The sequence below is a fragment of the Chelon labrosus genome, assembly GCF_963514085.1.
Source record: "Chelon labrosus genome assembly, chromosome: 11".
NCBI lineage: Eukaryota > Metazoa > Chordata > Actinopteri > Mugiliformes > Mugilidae > Chelon > Chelon labrosus.
In genome coordinates, this window is record NC_140344.1 from 18,492,141 (window position 1) to 18,508,301 (window position 16,161).

Consider the following 16,161-nt stretch of genomic DNA (forward strand, 5'->3'; position numbering starts at 1 on the left):
CTTATTTTCATGAAGGCTATCGTATCCAGCATTTGTTTAAAATAACTGAGAGAGCTGTTGATCCATCTGTGTTTTGATTTTGGAGGCTGTGGTTTGTAAAAACTATTGAACTGTATTATGTTGCACTGACACATGTTTCTATTATTTTGACAACCCCAATTTAGTCAGTGAGCTAGAATAAATAACAGAAACACTTTCGGGTTTAATTCAATCCAGTTTAACAGCATCACAAACTACATCCTCTTGATTGATCATACAGTTGAATTACAACCTTTCTGATGCTGTTTCAACATAAACATTATAACGGCCATGAAGGGGGATTTAGTGCAGGACTGTTATAATAATGCATTTGTTTTCACTAATGTACCCAATGAACTGGAGAGTGAGTGTATAACAGTGAGTAAAAACACAGAGCACTGACTCTTTTTTTACTCATTTGTTGTAATGCGAACACATCTATCTCTTGGTTTTTCAAATGCACTCCTCTCTTTATGGTGCTCACATTTATGTAATTGCTATGATGACACAAATCCAGCAGAGGCCAACAGTAAATGACAAATCCGTTTGTTGCCATTACTTTTTCATGGCTGCATGGCTTTCTGAAGCGGGTGAAGTAAAGTTTCATTCAATATTCAACGCTTAAATCAAGAGCGTCTTCCTCAAGACCTACTGAGGATGACGGTCCCTCTCGCTGCCACTCTTAGCCTCCGAGCGTATGTGTGTGTGACAATGTTTTAAGGGCATGCATGTGCTTTTGTAACGTGAGTATCCTCTGAACAAAACAACATTACTGTACACAACCCCCTGAGTATCTGCGGCAAGTAAATAATCCATGAAGGGCACTGGATTCGCTTTTGCTGTCACTTTACTTACTTCACTGTCTTGGCATGTAGGTCATACTGTATGTTTGGGTTATATAGCAAATACTTTTGACACTAATTCTGAGGAGGGGATGAGATGGACTCATTTTAAAGACTAACCGGTGCATAGGGGGGAAAAAAATGAGTAGTTTCTGCTATAATCCAGAAAACTGGCTGGATTAGGAGATTATACACCCAGAGGAGAAATGAATCCCTGCTTTGCCTGATTTGTTCCTCTGCTGGTGGGTGTCAGAACTGCAGCATCAAGGCCTGGACTTGTGGCCTGGACGGAAACATGCTGCACTTCAGAGTTGAGGAATTATGCACGTTATCGTTCCAACGCATTTCATGTCACTAAAAAAATGTGGCTTCAAAGGGAACACGAATCTGGCACACTGTATTTTTTATTTTTTTTGTTACATAAGGAGTAATTGTCGAGTGGATAAGATGAATCATATACTAATTTTTCCATCCTGTGCTCATTTATCTATATCTGGATCAGAGTATCTCACTATTTTGGACCTTGCTTTATGAACAGAAGTGGTGACAAGAAGAACAAAGAGAAAAGCCGTCAGCTGTCGAAGCTTTGAGCGTTCAGAGCGTCTAAATTTAGAGTCACTTTAAACAACTCGCCCACTTTAAGATTTTCTCTTGACAGGACGCTGAAGCACCGCAGAATCTCTCTGGTGTCTGGATGGCCATGCGCAAACATGGACGCAGCTTCAGTGTTGGGAAGAGGAGCATCCAACAGCACTGTAGCTTGGCTCCAATGTTGTTTTGAAGGAGGCGCTTTGAAAACAGTACATGCTTTGTTATTCCTCAAATCTTTCACTTTCTGTCAGAATATTGACGATTAAAATAAAATAGTGTTATTAGCTGCACTCTTAAAAGCATCCACGGAGGCTCCTTTCGACTGTCTGCGAATGTATTTGTGGGTGTGTTTGTGCACGCTGGCTGGGGGATGAAGAAGAAAGATAAGGATATTACTTTATATCATCATTATGGACAGAAAGTAATGAGGATCCTAAAGCAGGCTGCCAACAACAGAAGGCAAAAATACAATAACACGAGGCAGTCTGCGCACTCAGAGGGAGAATTTCAATAGAGCTTATATGGATTTAGTTCACTGCCTCCCTCATTGACTCTCTGCTTTGTGCATTTGCTGTTGGGGAAGGAAATGCACACTAAGTTGTTTTTATTGCTCAGCAAAGACAAGGCGGAAGGGGGGTGGCGGTCACCTTCACACACATATACACACACACACTAATACACACTCTCAACAGGGTGAACATACTCCTCTCGCCTTTATCATCTTTATTTTATCCACATTTGTGCGGGAGCTGGAAAAGAGGAAACAGACTCAACGACCATGAAACGTCTGCTGAGACAATAACAGTGTTCGGAAGACATTTTCAACTTTAAAATTACAGACCCAGGAGTGTGCTGGACTGAGTTAAAAATCAGTTCCGCGCGCACAAACACACACAAATGCAACACACACACACGCACACAGAATAAGTTAATTAGACTGGATAGCTTTAGGGAATTGGCAACCAAACCAAGTTGGCTTTTTTTCTCCCAGCTCACGATGAGATTTAATTATGAAGCGAAACATGTGATGGCAGAGTACACCTGTACAAAATGTAGTCTGACTCCAAACCAAATCAGACAGACTTCATCATCGGCAGGCTGAAAAACGAGCAGGGTTGAGCAGACATTAGCATCCATAGACCTGAGGTAGCATCAGTGTCAGTTGAGCAGACGTAAGACAGAAATGCTACACCCTGAAAAACAAAATTTAAGCTGCTGTAAATTATATTTTATGATGACAATGTGCTCATGATGACAGAGAATATACATGCAGAAGTTGTAGCTCATGGTTTAGTTGTCTGGTGAGGATCTTTGCTTTTTATACTGACTAGCTGGTGAATAGTGTGTTGCATTGGCAGGAGCCAAACAGCTAAAAGGAGAGTGAATATTGCCCTTACTTCAATGTTGCATTCAGTTTAAAGCTCACTGAGTTGTCCTCATGGGGAAATATCAGAAGTGTATTTACACCCCTCTCATATGGGAATGCTAATATGAAGTTGCAGCTTGGTTAGATTAGCTTAGTAGCTAGCCTGATGGAGTCTAGAGAAAACAACACCTGCCTATTAACACCTGCAGCTCACTGATTAATCACTAGGCCTATGTCACATTTAATTTATTCATACAAAACCAACATTTTTTTACTTGGCTTATGGCTGTTTCTATAGTTCTGATTAGCTTTTTATTTGACTAGCTGTTTCCCCTTGTTTCCAGTCTTTGTGCTAAGCTAGCTAAGCGGCTGTTAGCTCCAGCTACAAAAATATTGCAGTTGTGTTGTCTAACTTTTATAAAATATGGTTTCTACAATATTCACCATCATCACTAGTCATCATCATCATCAATTATTTCTAAAGAAACTGTAGATATATGTGTGAACAACAACCTATCTTCAAATTAATGATAATAAGCATTATAATTTTGCTCGCTAACAGACAGATGGGTTTATATAGAACTTTTCTTCCTAAAAGAATAACCTAAAATTTGATAATATGCCATGTTGTGTTCAGCTTGCAATATATGTTGTGTCCAAAAAGTGAAAATTTGAGAAATGACAAGTATATCTGAATGCTAACATGAAACTGTTGCATGGTTAGCTTAGCAGCTAGCCTGGTGTTGTCTAGAGGTAACAAAACCTGCCTAGCAACACCTCAAGCTCAGTAATTAATCTGTATATAACATGTGTTTATTTAATATAAAAGCAAAGAGTTAAAAAATGGTCGACTTGTATTATATAGTGTACTCCACTTGGTGTTTTCCTTAGATTTTGGACAGCTAGCTTGTTCCTAGTCTTTATGCTATGCTAAGCTAAGTGGCCATGAACTCCAGCTACATATTCAGCATACAAACATAGGATTTGTGTTGTCATCAAACTTTTTATGAAGTATAAGCAAGTATACCCAGAGTATTTATCTATTCCTTTAAGGATTTCAACTGAAAATGAAGCAATAAAAGGATTATTTGTTTAAAACATTAACCTGAGCCTGACATACACTTCAAGTCTCCTCAGTTGCCTGATTTCTTTAGCCAAGCTGTGTTGTTTGAATTCCTTCTGCTTTGACTCAGCTGTAGCCTGCATTGATGTGCTGTCTGATCACAAACAAAAGCTTCATCATACTCTTTCTTTTTCACAATTTCACTCAAACACACACCTTCATTATGACAAATGCTTCATACTCAAACTCCTTTATCTTGCTGGGAGGGCTTCGGGGATTAGCCACATGACTCTTCAATTAGCTTTTAAATCACACAATGCCTCCCCAAAAATAGTGTCCTCTCAGCTAATGCCTAATCACTGTGCTCGAGTGGTGATGGCTTAGCTAAGTCTGCAAGACAGGAGGAGTCAGCCTTGGCACCACTGTGACCCATTTGTAGGTTGCCATGGTCTTGATGTCTATGAAATATAAAAAATAAATAAAAGGCTGTTATATGACAGTTGTTCTGATAATCCTATCGCTATCTCTAAACTAATTCCTTTGATCAGCTCATGAATGCTGGCAATGATTCTGGGCCTCGGCTCGGGCTTTAAATCACCACAGCTTGGTGGGAAATCACTTTCTCATTGTAGTTCAAGATTAATTAGTATTAATCTTGGGGGATTTCCCGTGGAGACTTAATATGAGAGGCCAATACGTCTCTGTCAGAAACAGTCTACGTTAATTATATTAAAACTGGTGATTAGATTTTTCCTCAGTTTGTCTCCTTCACAATCACGGAGCAGCCATCAGTCTTGGTCATTACGTTCAATTACTGATGGTGTCCACTAGAGGGAACTACACACTGCTTAATTCATTACACTATTATTTTATACTTAACTTGAGCATGGATTTCTGCTGTAATTTATACACATGTACTGAAACTTCGGCCAAATATCTTTCTTCAATGAGAATCTAAATTTACACTATTGAAAATGAATGCATTCAGACCACATCTACCTAAATGATCAAACTATTATATTAGCTCCATTCTTACGCTCTTTTAACATAAGCTGAACATTAGAACAAGTTTGAAGCAACAATTTAGTGCAGGACTGCGTCCTAGTGTATCTAATGAATTGGCAGGTGAGTGAAGGATGGTATGTATAGAAAGAAACTGCCAGTGCATGAGACAACAAAATATGGATCACACAATTGATTTGAGAAGAGTCTCTGCTGTTTCAGGTTGCCACTAGTAACATGGTTTTGATTTCTGTCAAGAAAATATTTTAATATTTTTTTTGCCATAAGCCACGGTTAAATCTATCTTCAGATTTCTTATGTTTTCAGAACAGTTGTTGAAATAAAACTCTTTCTGCATCGATAGAAACCTGAGGAAAAAAAGCAAATACTAATGCTCACTAAATGTTTTGCATTTTATCTTGACTTGCAGATTAATCTTCTAATAAATTGTTTGATTCAGCTCTACTTTTGTCATGTATTCATTCAAGTATTTCTCAGAAACAGCTTCAATGTCTCGGTCATTTCAGAAAAAAAAACAGGCCAGAAAAACACGGTTGTTGCATAAGTTGCCATGGTTTCACCATAGCAACTCTTTTATTAGCAAAAGTATGGAGATTAGTCCGCTTACGTCCCCATCCAATGGAAACAGAGGGGTGGGGTCTAGAGGGGGGGGATATGTAACGTGAAACCATCACAGATCGTAATCAATAACAGTGCACTTAGACCAGCCGAATGTCTGTCAATGCACTGAACACAGATCTAAATATGGTCCTACTGTCTGCTACAAGGCCACCATTGGCATCATCTTTTCAAAGCTTCTTTTTCCGCCGTGATTCACTCAGGAATGTTTGTAGAAGCACACCAACAACGTGCACTCGTTAATTTGAGAGAGTAGCTTCTTTTTGGTCGCTTAGAAAAATAAAACTTTGAAAGAGGATGACAAGTAGAGGAATAAAGTCCCTTTGTTTTATATTGTGCACACATCCACGCTCGCTCGCTCAGTCACGCACTCACTCACTCACTCACACGGCCATATGACCTCGATCAAATCAAAGAGCTTTCACTCTTAGCATGCATGCAAATCACACATCGGAACAGGTTTCTACACAGCTCACAGTATGTCAGCGTCAGAGTGAATTGGTCTACAGAGTGACTTGGTCTTGTTTGATTTGAACAAGGAGGCAAAGATAATGCAACAGCCAGAAAAAAAAAAATAGGATAATATGGACTCAGGGAAAGAGCTGACTGGTGGCATCTACATAAACCTAAGTCAACAAAAAGAAGACACTGCAACTAAAGCATGCAAGGCACGAGCTACTACAAACAAAAAGACAAAGTGTTCATTCATGGACAAAAAAAGAAAAAAAGAAAAAGCAAAGCAAAGGCCCTCCTGTTTATATAAAAATTAAAAATAATAAAGGTAAAACAAGCACATTTTAAAAACTGTGAAAAATCCCTGGCCATAGACAGTTGTACAAATATTTTACACAAAATGTTTTCTCTACACACCGTCTTTAAATCTTTTAGAGATGAACATAAGTTAATAAGAGGTTAAAAGTGACATTCTCAGCAGGGTCCGTGAAGTTTCCAGACTCCACCTGAATAAAGTCACTCGCTTAGCCGGTCACCGGGGAGCCTGAACAGAAAGAAGGAAAGAAGCCGAGGGTTAGAGGGGAGAATCGTGCCAGAGCGCACACGGTCTTCATAGTAACGGTGAGGCCGCTACCTTTAGAAAAGGCCGCAGTCCTTCAGGTTGTTCTTGATGATGACGTCGGTGACGGCGTCGAAGACAAACTGCACGTTCTTGGTGTCGGTAGCACAGGTGAAGTGGGTGTAGATTTCCTTGGTGTCCTTTCTCTTGTTCAGGTCCTCAAACTGGCACTGGATGTAAGCTGCTGCCTCCTCGTAGGTGTTGCTGCCTAAAACAAGATGACAAAGAAGACGAGTTGTTTTAAAAAAAAAAAAAAAGTGTAGGCTACTCATTGCTTGATAGTAGTACTGCAATTTCATAAAGTCTGCAAACGTATGGCTAAGAAATAAAGCAGCGGTGTTGAGATATCCTGACTTTCATCCCCTTTAGAATCACACTGACTCCCATAAATCTAGCTCCTTTGTTTAGCTCCCCTGGCTTTCCAGATGCTTCCTTCTTGAAAACACCAAACTGCAAATTTTCTCTCACGTTGTCAAAGCTGCCTCTGGAGTCACCGTAGGTTTTATACAGCAGTTTGGGATTGCAGAACACAGTATGAATGTCTTGCCTTTGCTGACCTCTAGTGGCTGAACTCCACAACTTGCTGCAGAGAGGGTGTAGCCTGGATGTCAGTATGACTGGAGAAAAAAGTCTGGAGTTGCTTTGTTGGAAAACTGACATGCTCTGGCAAAGATCTGCCTGGGCCAATCAGATTACCCAGGCAGGTTTTGGGCAGTAACAGCGGCGTAGTTATACAAATAATCTGAGGTCAGTGGGGTATAATTTGGGCGTTGATCGATAGGCTTTCTTGTCTGTACTTGTGTTCTTGAGGAACGTCACCACACGCTACTCAAGTACTGCTCCAATTAAAAACTGCGTCGCACCAAGTACAGTCCAAATGCCCTGATGTGTTCCTGCTCCACTTGTTTTATTGAGGATTTGTTGTGTGAAAATGGGCACGGGCGTCATGAAGTAGGCTGCTGTTCCAAATAATGACTGCCCTCGGACATTTTACCAGACTCACATTCCAATAAGAGTTAAGTCTAGCTATGCCAGGTTAGTATATGAGCACTACAGGACCAGAAACCCGGTGCCGTGTTCACAATACAGGAAGAAAAAGCAACTGGCTACAAGTCATTTTCACTGAAAGCAGGCGTTATGGAGCAACAAACTGACATCTGACACACAATGACTTGATAATAATGTTAAGGAGGGGTTGAGCAACCCTTCAGTGGTGACTGGCTGTGACACACCAAGCCTTTAGTTAACTCTGTCTTCACACAGTCTGATATGTGCTATTGTGACTAACTGAAGGTACATACTGGATGTTGTTCACTTCTTCCTGTGACTGCATCAATCTTATTTGAGCGTTATGGCCGACTCCGACTGTGCAATCTTAAAATCACTCAAGGAATTTTGTGTGCTGTCAGCTTAGTGCGATTACTGTCCAAGCTGACAAGGACATATTGTTTAAATGTGAAGCAGCCCACACAGTTTGAGAGCTGGGGGGATAAAACAATATCTTCAGCAGAGACTGACACACCTCTGAGTGGTCACAAAAGGAAGGAGGTTTTAGACCGGAGGACTGGATCTGGGCAAGTAAAAGCCTCAATGTTAGCATTACTAAGAAGAAAACCATTTTATGTGCATTTATGAGCGTTTTAAGCATTATTCTAATTAACGCCATTACAGAATGATTTAGACTTCATGGAAGTTATTCACCGTCAGGCTCTGGGCATTATTATAGACCTATATAAATTATATTTAAAGCACATTTAAAGACCTTGAGTTAAGACTGCACAAATGAAGCTTTAAAGACCAATAGAAAGCCTTACAAAATCGGGTCAAGTCACTTAAAACCTCCAAATACACGTGGCTGGACTTAATGTTTTCTATGCACGGCCAGCACACAAAGTATAGTCCCACCATGTTTGTGTATGCGACTCTCCTACCTGCATATTCTGGATAGCAGATTGTGAGTGGGCTCTTTTTGATCTTCTCCTCAAACAGGTCTTTCTTGTTGAGGAACAGGATGATGGAGGTGTCTGTAAACCACTTGTTGTTGCAGATGGAGTCAAACAGCTTCATGCTCTCGTGCATTCGATTCTGAAGGGGAGAAGAGACGCACAACAACGCTCACCAACCAGAGGAGAAGCAGCAGACCGCAGGGTAGGGTATGTCAGGGGTCGGTCGGGTCTTACCATCTCCTCATCCTCAGCCAGCACCAGGTCATAGTCACTCAGGGCCACGCAGAAGATGATGGCGGTCACACCCTCAAAACAATGGATCCACTTCTTCCTCTCTGATCTCTGTCCACCTACATCAAACATCCTGAGAACACAAAGGCGCACTGTTAGACAAATGCACCGCACAGTAAACACATTTTCACTCTGACATGTTTCCATCTCGCTGACTTCCTTTCCATCTGCTGATCGGAACATTTTTTCAGAAAATACGTCAACAGTTATTTTTATGGAAGCAGCCAATTACCGTAGCTAATGTAAAAAGATTCTGGGTTCAAACTGCATTGTATTTTGAAGTAACACGAAGCTCACTGTGTGAGATTAGGCGATTATAGAGTAATAAATGTGTGTTACTACTTGGCTGAGACACATAACAGATGACACAAGGTACTGTGACCAATCAGAACTTTACGTAGCAGGGACCAATCACCAAATAAAGAAGAACATAAACATATAATGGCATAGATTTGACTATCTTGTACATGTTGTGTAGTATTTTGAGCTTTTACTGGCCAGTTTCACTGACACACTATGGAGTTGACAGCATACTACACATTTATTGTCTTTTTGCCATTTTTAAACGGCACAAACACCAAACATCTGTAAGCAACAGAACAACAACTGCGCACCACTAGTCCTCGAGTAAACAGGGTTGAATTGCCGGTGGTTGTACTCACTTGAAGTGCAGGTCCTTGAAAGTGAAGTGTGTTTCCACAATACCAGTGGTTTTCACTCGGGTCCTCAACACATCCTGCTGGGTGGGAACGTAAGCGCCGTTGGATATCCTGTCCAGGTCATTTAGGTAACTTAAGAGAAGAGGGAAAAAGTCAAATGAGGAGAAACAAAACGATTGACAACAGATTAAAAAAAAAGACTAGTTAACAGTGAGAGTCTCATGGCGGTCCCTGCGTCACTGCGTCCCACTCACTATGCTGCAGAGTCGTTGAGCTGATACTCTCGGGAGCGGCTGAAGCAGGCTTGAACTCCTCCGTCCTTCCACAGCCGCTGGATGACTCCGGCCAGTTCGCCGGTCATGAAGCCCTCTTCTGCTGAACCCGCCAGGACGAACAGTTGCCGCGCATCATCCTGATGAGACAAATCCAGTTACTGTACAGGTTTTCGTGAAATGTGCGCGTACTTTCCAATTAGGTGGATGAAGAATGTTTCTAACTGTAGGAGCACTGTCTTACCTATTTCTTCTATCATGAGAAAATTATGTTTAGATTTTAGGTGTACCTGTATCATGCTGCCTTTAAATGTAACTTGTGAGCTCATGCTGACAACGTGTGAAGTAGTGAACACAACTGTTTGTTGTTCAAGGGGTAACATGAGTGGTGAGTCGTGAGAACACAGCTGCTGTGCAACTACGCCCTTAGTATCTCAATTTAGGAAATGAGACATATTATAAAATTAGAAAAAAAACTCTTTACCAGAAAATTACATTATATAATCTAACCACCCATGTACCATCATTTCTAAATATGTCAGCCAGATCAGCTTTGTCTGACCAGCCTCAGAAGGAGGTAATGCAAAGAAAGCTGCCCTGTAGGACAAATGACAAAGCCGCTGTTGCCCTCATTAGCCTGAACTATACACAGAAATACAACCTGCAATGTCTTAAGAACAGTGTAAATGCCATGTTTGTGTTCCTTCACTCACTGCTCTGGCTGCATCAGCAAAGTCAATCTTGAGGCGTCCCATAGCTCTGATGATGGCAATAATGGACTGGATGGTGTTGCTGTAGACCACGGCCTTGTACTGCTTGCACTCCTCCTCTGAGTAGCCCGCTTCATGGATGATCCTGGTGCACGAAAAGAGACGACGTTAAGTGTTGTCTCCAAGTAGCTTCATAACAGATTTGTTTTATAAGTGTTTGTTGTGTATTATAGTTTAAAGACAAAAGGTTTGTGGTAAGTGAGCTGAATCCAGAGTATTAAATAAGTAGAAACGCAGATTGAGGAGTTCCATTTTAAATGGGATTCATACTTGGATGAGATTAAGTGTTTAAAGATTAAAATTCAAACATATTTCTTGCCACTTGCAGCCAGCGGAAACAAAGCCAAAGATGCGCCAACGCAAAGATGATGCATTAACAGCAGCACTAATGGCATTAAATGGTATACACTTCCTGTTTCATAAGTGAGCCTAGTCAGGAGTGTTGGGAACGTCGTATGCACGGACCAAAGCTTTTCTTTCGCTAAGAGCCGCTAACAGCCGTATTAAGTATTACAAAAATTAGTTAGCAATGGCATTTGAAGATGTCTCTTAATGAATTTCCACAGCTGTTGAGATCTAGTTGTTGTTATAGCCCTAAATTACTGTCACACTGTTTTAAACTTTGTCTGGTGAAACACTGTTGTTAGGATACAGACTAATGCTGCTTTAAAAGGTGTCAAGAAATTTGACTTAATTTTATTTTAGCATATTTGAACTAATTTGCATCTAATTCTATCAGGCAATAATGGGATCCACTCATCAAAGCTTGTACTGGTCTGTGGTTGCGTCTCAAATACTCTCCATTCACTACGTATATTTTCAACTTTTAGTTTTACAAATCCAGTAAGACATTGTTTTAAAAGAGGTCCAAATATTAGATAGATGAACATGAATTGATGAGAACACAAGACGCTAAAGTCATAATAAACGTCTATTATGTAGGGAACAATGAGCGAGTGAGCAGTGGTTTCCCTCCCGCAGAGCTGAACTGTGTCTAACCTGTTGATCACTGATAAAACATGTCTGGTTCAGGTGATCTGCTGCACGTAAAAAGATGGTCATTTGTTCTCTTTGCATTTGAGGAAGATCAAATGAAACTGAAACGATGTTGTGTGCTCCAGATTCGGTTTAACAAAATGTCCTTTCACTGGTTCAGCCAAGCTGGATCTGTTGTTAAATGTGTTACTGATCATTCAGACTTACTTCATCTGTTTAACAATCGTACTTTTTCCAGACTCTCCAGCCCCTGAAACACAAAACAGATGGGACAGAAAATTAAATCCTGGTTGATACAGTGACAGAACACTTAATTTAAACATACACCACAGACGAGTAGGTACAGTAACACTGCAACTTCTAAAATCACCACATTTATTGTAGATTAGTGTAAAATAAAAGCACAATCCATACACAGTTCTTTATTTTATGTCAATTACGTATTTTGCTCCGATGTGACGCTTCATATGTCTGTTTCATAACACTCGAATGATCATTCTGATTACTGCAAATCACCTAGGACTCTTCAACCGTTTATTTAGGTGCCATATGAAGCTGAAAATATGCCCCTAATATATTACATTTAACGCATGCTTTCATTTTCCACACGGTGTTATTTCTCCACTTTTCATTTCATGACAGATGTGATACCCGGGAAGAAAATAGTCCCTAAAAAGATATAATCAGAGCTGGTTTGGACAATTATTATTCCAAGCTCTGTTATTTGCATTTTCACACAGGTTGCAGTGACTTCGCAGCTGCCAATTATTTGCTTTTAAACGCCAAACTAATTAACAATCATTATTTTTCGCCACTGTACAGCTCTATAGTCAAAACACTAATTAAAGTTAATAGTTTATGATGACAGCTTAAATCATAGATTCAAACAAAACACCAGTTTCTGACAACAGCCACGTTACGGGAGACTGCAGTGAGGTGTCTAAGGCCCGGTTTAGTCGGGTCACAGTCCAATTGGATTAATCAACTACATCCTCTTCGTCAATGAGATTATACACAGCTTAAACGTCCTAGGGTTAGGAGCTCACGCTGCATCAGGCTGGTTGAAGCTGTGAAATGAGTCTCAAGGGGGAAATCTGATTTATGCTCTATCAAAACACAACGCCCGCGTTTGCAGTATGGTGTCACTGCAGACTTACATGTGAATAATATCCAGAAATACTCTAACACCAATCTGAGTTAGCCACAGAAGTGTTAGGTGCACCATGTCACATAAAGTCCTCCTGCTCCCTCTGAGATCCAGGCGTGTTTTGAGCTGAGCACACAACATTTTAATTACCATATCTCTGCAGGGACACTCCGCTCCCCCGTGAGCAGGGCTGTTCACCAATTCATCGTCCCATATGATAAACAGGCACACGGCACAGAGCTAATATCACTGAAAACATTGCTTAAATTTAATTTGCAAACACACACACACACACACACTCGTGCTTCACTGAGCCGCTCAAAATGAAGGACTTAATCGAAGCCAACTGTGGAGAATACTAGAAATAATAGAAAATGATTGTCAGTGAACTATTGTATTTGACAGAGCTACACTGACTGAACAGTAAAGATATCTCTGCAGATAATAGTAAACATCGTCCCTACAACTCATCTGTGCTGCATCTCTAGATAAAAATGCCACCACACAAAATCAGGCTGGCATTTGTATTTGTGCAGTATGTAAATAATCTATATTTGAGGCAGTTCTCCCACTCAGAACAGTGGCTGCAACAGCGTGCCATTTACTGCATTGATGCAAACATCCCCAGTGGGAAGCCTGACAAAGCGGTAAACTGCAGTAAGCAGATAATGTAAAGCTGCATATCCGCGCGTCTCCCTCAGAAACACTACAGGGTAGAAGAAAAAAAACCTGACGTCACAAATGTGGACCTGAAAGACATCTGTGCGTTTGTAGGCATATCGGGTGAGATCCCATTTAAATGATAAATCCACAAAACGCTGCCACATACTTTGCGCAGGTGCTTGTGGCAATCGTGTTAGGCAAAAAAACACAACCATGAAAATTCAAATCAGGTCTCTTCTCAAATGACGCGCACACACACACACACACACACACACACACACGAAGCGACTGCAGCAGCTGAACGGCGTATTGTGTCTGTGAAAGTCACATGTCTGAGAAATGAGTGGTGGCACAGATACACAGACCTGCCAGAGGGCAGATCAGCCGATAGATGCAGAATAGTGGTGCATTTTCCGAACAGACTGCACAGCTCAGGCAGACGTGCAGTTAGCATGCTCTAGCCGTGTGTGTGTGTGTGTGTGTGTGTGTATAGTTGCCAGAGATGCATATTGCTGTCGGCCAGGCTGCGTGGGTTGCCAAGCAACCCTCTACCCCATCTATCCATACTGAGACAGCCAACAGTGGTCTTCAGCTACGAGCAATAGGAAGAAGAAAGAAAGAGAAGGTGTGGCAGTTTCCCTTGAAATGCCATAACGATCCCAGAGAGATGTAGAAGTGCAGTTTAGTAATAGGATTTCCTGAACATATTTTCATGTTTGACCACCATATTCAAATGAGTAAACTATTATAAAAAAAAAAAACATCCTGTAATGGCAGCTGGATATGTGGTTGTTATCAAACCCTAGTCATGTGAGTTTCATTTCTGCACCACCCACAGGTTTCTAACAAATACAAACCTGAACTTGTATGATGTTCAAGTAAAGTTTAAGTCCAGTTGCAGTTTTGTTTTTTAACATAAACCATGAATTGGAGAACAGAGACCCTTCAAAGACCTCACCAGAGAAATCACAGAAAGTATGAAATCACATAGCCCCAAATATAAAGGATCCAATTATTATTAATGTTTGATTTAAACTACTATACAACGCCTCAAGAGTGGGGGGTAAAAAAATAAAATAATAATAATCAGGAAACATTTCCTCCAGCTTTTCTTCCAGATTTGGAGTAAGGAGCAGACTTGTTGAGCAGCATAGCAGACATTAACCCACCCAAACAATAACACATATTTACACACACAAACTTCTGCTCCATATATTTGTCGGTGATTTAAAATCAGTGTGAAATGATTTGCTTTTATTTGGTATATTTTTCAGACTGTGTACAAGCCGGAGTCAAACGGCCTAAAAAAAAGTACGTTAACTTTCTATGTAACGTGACAAACGGCTGCTAAACGGGAAGGCGGCTAGCTAGCTAGCTAGCTACTGTGATTTAAATTACGTTAAACGGCTGTAATCTGACAAACGACACCTGTACACATGTACGGGACACACGGACTCGTTGAACGATTAACACCTCGAACATCGCTAATGCTTTCTGCTAGCTAACTAATCCGAGCTAGCACCGATTAGCTAAACTAGCTAAGAGGCTAAAGGCTTAGTTAAATTAGCTTCCTGACTTAGTGCTGGGTAAGGGCGGACTGCCACAGTGGGGGCTAACCTAATCACTGTACGGGTAAATAAACCGTACACACTGAGCTGGTTTTAATTTGTTGAGGGAGCGAAGAAAACAACTCATGAGGTTCAAACTTTTTTTTTTTAAGCTAACCGCACCTCCACCACTGAGCCATTAAAAAAAAAAAAAAAAGAAAAAAAAAAAAGAAGAAGAAGACCCAAAATGTCTCCAACTCCGGCTCTCGGTTGTTTCGTGCGTTGCGCAGCAGGACTAAACTTATAATTAAATCAAATACATAAACATAATTTAATGTTTTTGCTGTAAAGTTTGGACCAGACACTAGTAGTAGAGTCCCTCTCCAGCAAATGGACCGAGACCCCGGTCCCCTCGTCCATCCATCTTTCTCTCACCGAGCAGGAGCAGCTTGACCTCCCGGGCTGCCTTTTCTCCGTCGTCCCGCAGATTCCTGTCGATCATCTTGCTCCGCTCCTGCGCCGCCTTGTCGTCCGTGCTCAGTGTACATCCCATCTTCTTCCTCTTCTTCTTCTTTCCTGGCCTCCGAATAAATAAAATAAACGCAGACTAAAACACAACTTTAACTCTACGAGGGCAACGACATGCAAAGGCTACCGAGCTAGCATCCAGTGAGGAGGAGGAGGAGGAGGAGGAGGGGGCAGTCTGTCTCTCCCAACAGTTGAGATTCAAACACGCCCTAACCTCGCACTCTGGCTCCCGATCTCACAGCCGCGACTTTTAAAAATATCAGCGAACCACAAAATGTGGCCTTCACAATATCTGGATGTACCACTTGCGTTTTTCAACTATATTCAACTAGCAAACCAGTGTCATTCACAGAGAGCGGAGCAGACGGCAGCATCTGCGACGGGCTCTCAAAATGTTCGCTTCCTGTTCTTTACGCGTACACGTGAACTGCGCATGCGCGGCAAAGCAACAAGCTTCTCTAAAAAATGCAGGCTAATTTAAAGGGGGGGCAGGGAGGGGAGAGGGGTAATGAAGTCAAATTCTACAGTAACAGACAAATGAAGCATAACACAAACAACATTTCATACACAAAGTCAAAATTATAAAGCATTTACATTTCTGACTTTGCATGAGCATTATTTTCATTTAGCAAGTGGAAAATATCAACAAATCCCTGCCTAAATTCTGAACTTCTGACTTCTAATTTCACCAATTTGAGTTGACAAGTCAAAACATTCATTCAGTAATCCTCACAATCCTTACTTGAAGT

The 16,161-nt window shown here is 41.0% G+C and overlaps 1 protein-coding gene across 1 annotated transcript; it reads right to left on the reverse strand.

Moving 5' to 3' along the window:
- Positions 1 to 5,436: 5,436 nt before the first annotated feature.
- LOC311495604 (guanine nucleotide-binding protein G(i) subunit alpha-1) lies at positions 5,437 to 15,803 on the reverse strand. The gene is made up of 9 exons (XM_084555120.1): positions 15,320 to 15,803; positions 11,735 to 11,777; positions 10,475 to 10,616; positions 9,744 to 9,901; positions 9,493 to 9,621; positions 8,774 to 8,903; positions 8,525 to 8,678; positions 6,609 to 6,801; positions 5,437 to 6,518 (listed from the first exon to the last, which is right to left on the reverse strand). The coding sequence occupies exons 1-8, from the start codon at positions 15,435 to 15,437 to the stop codon at positions 6,611 to 6,613; spliced, it is 1,065 nt and encodes a 354-aa protein (XP_084411246.1). The 5' UTR covers positions 15,438 to 15,803; the 3' UTR covers positions 5,437 to 6,518; positions 6,609 to 6,610.
- Positions 15,804 to 16,161: the final 358 nt, after the last annotated feature.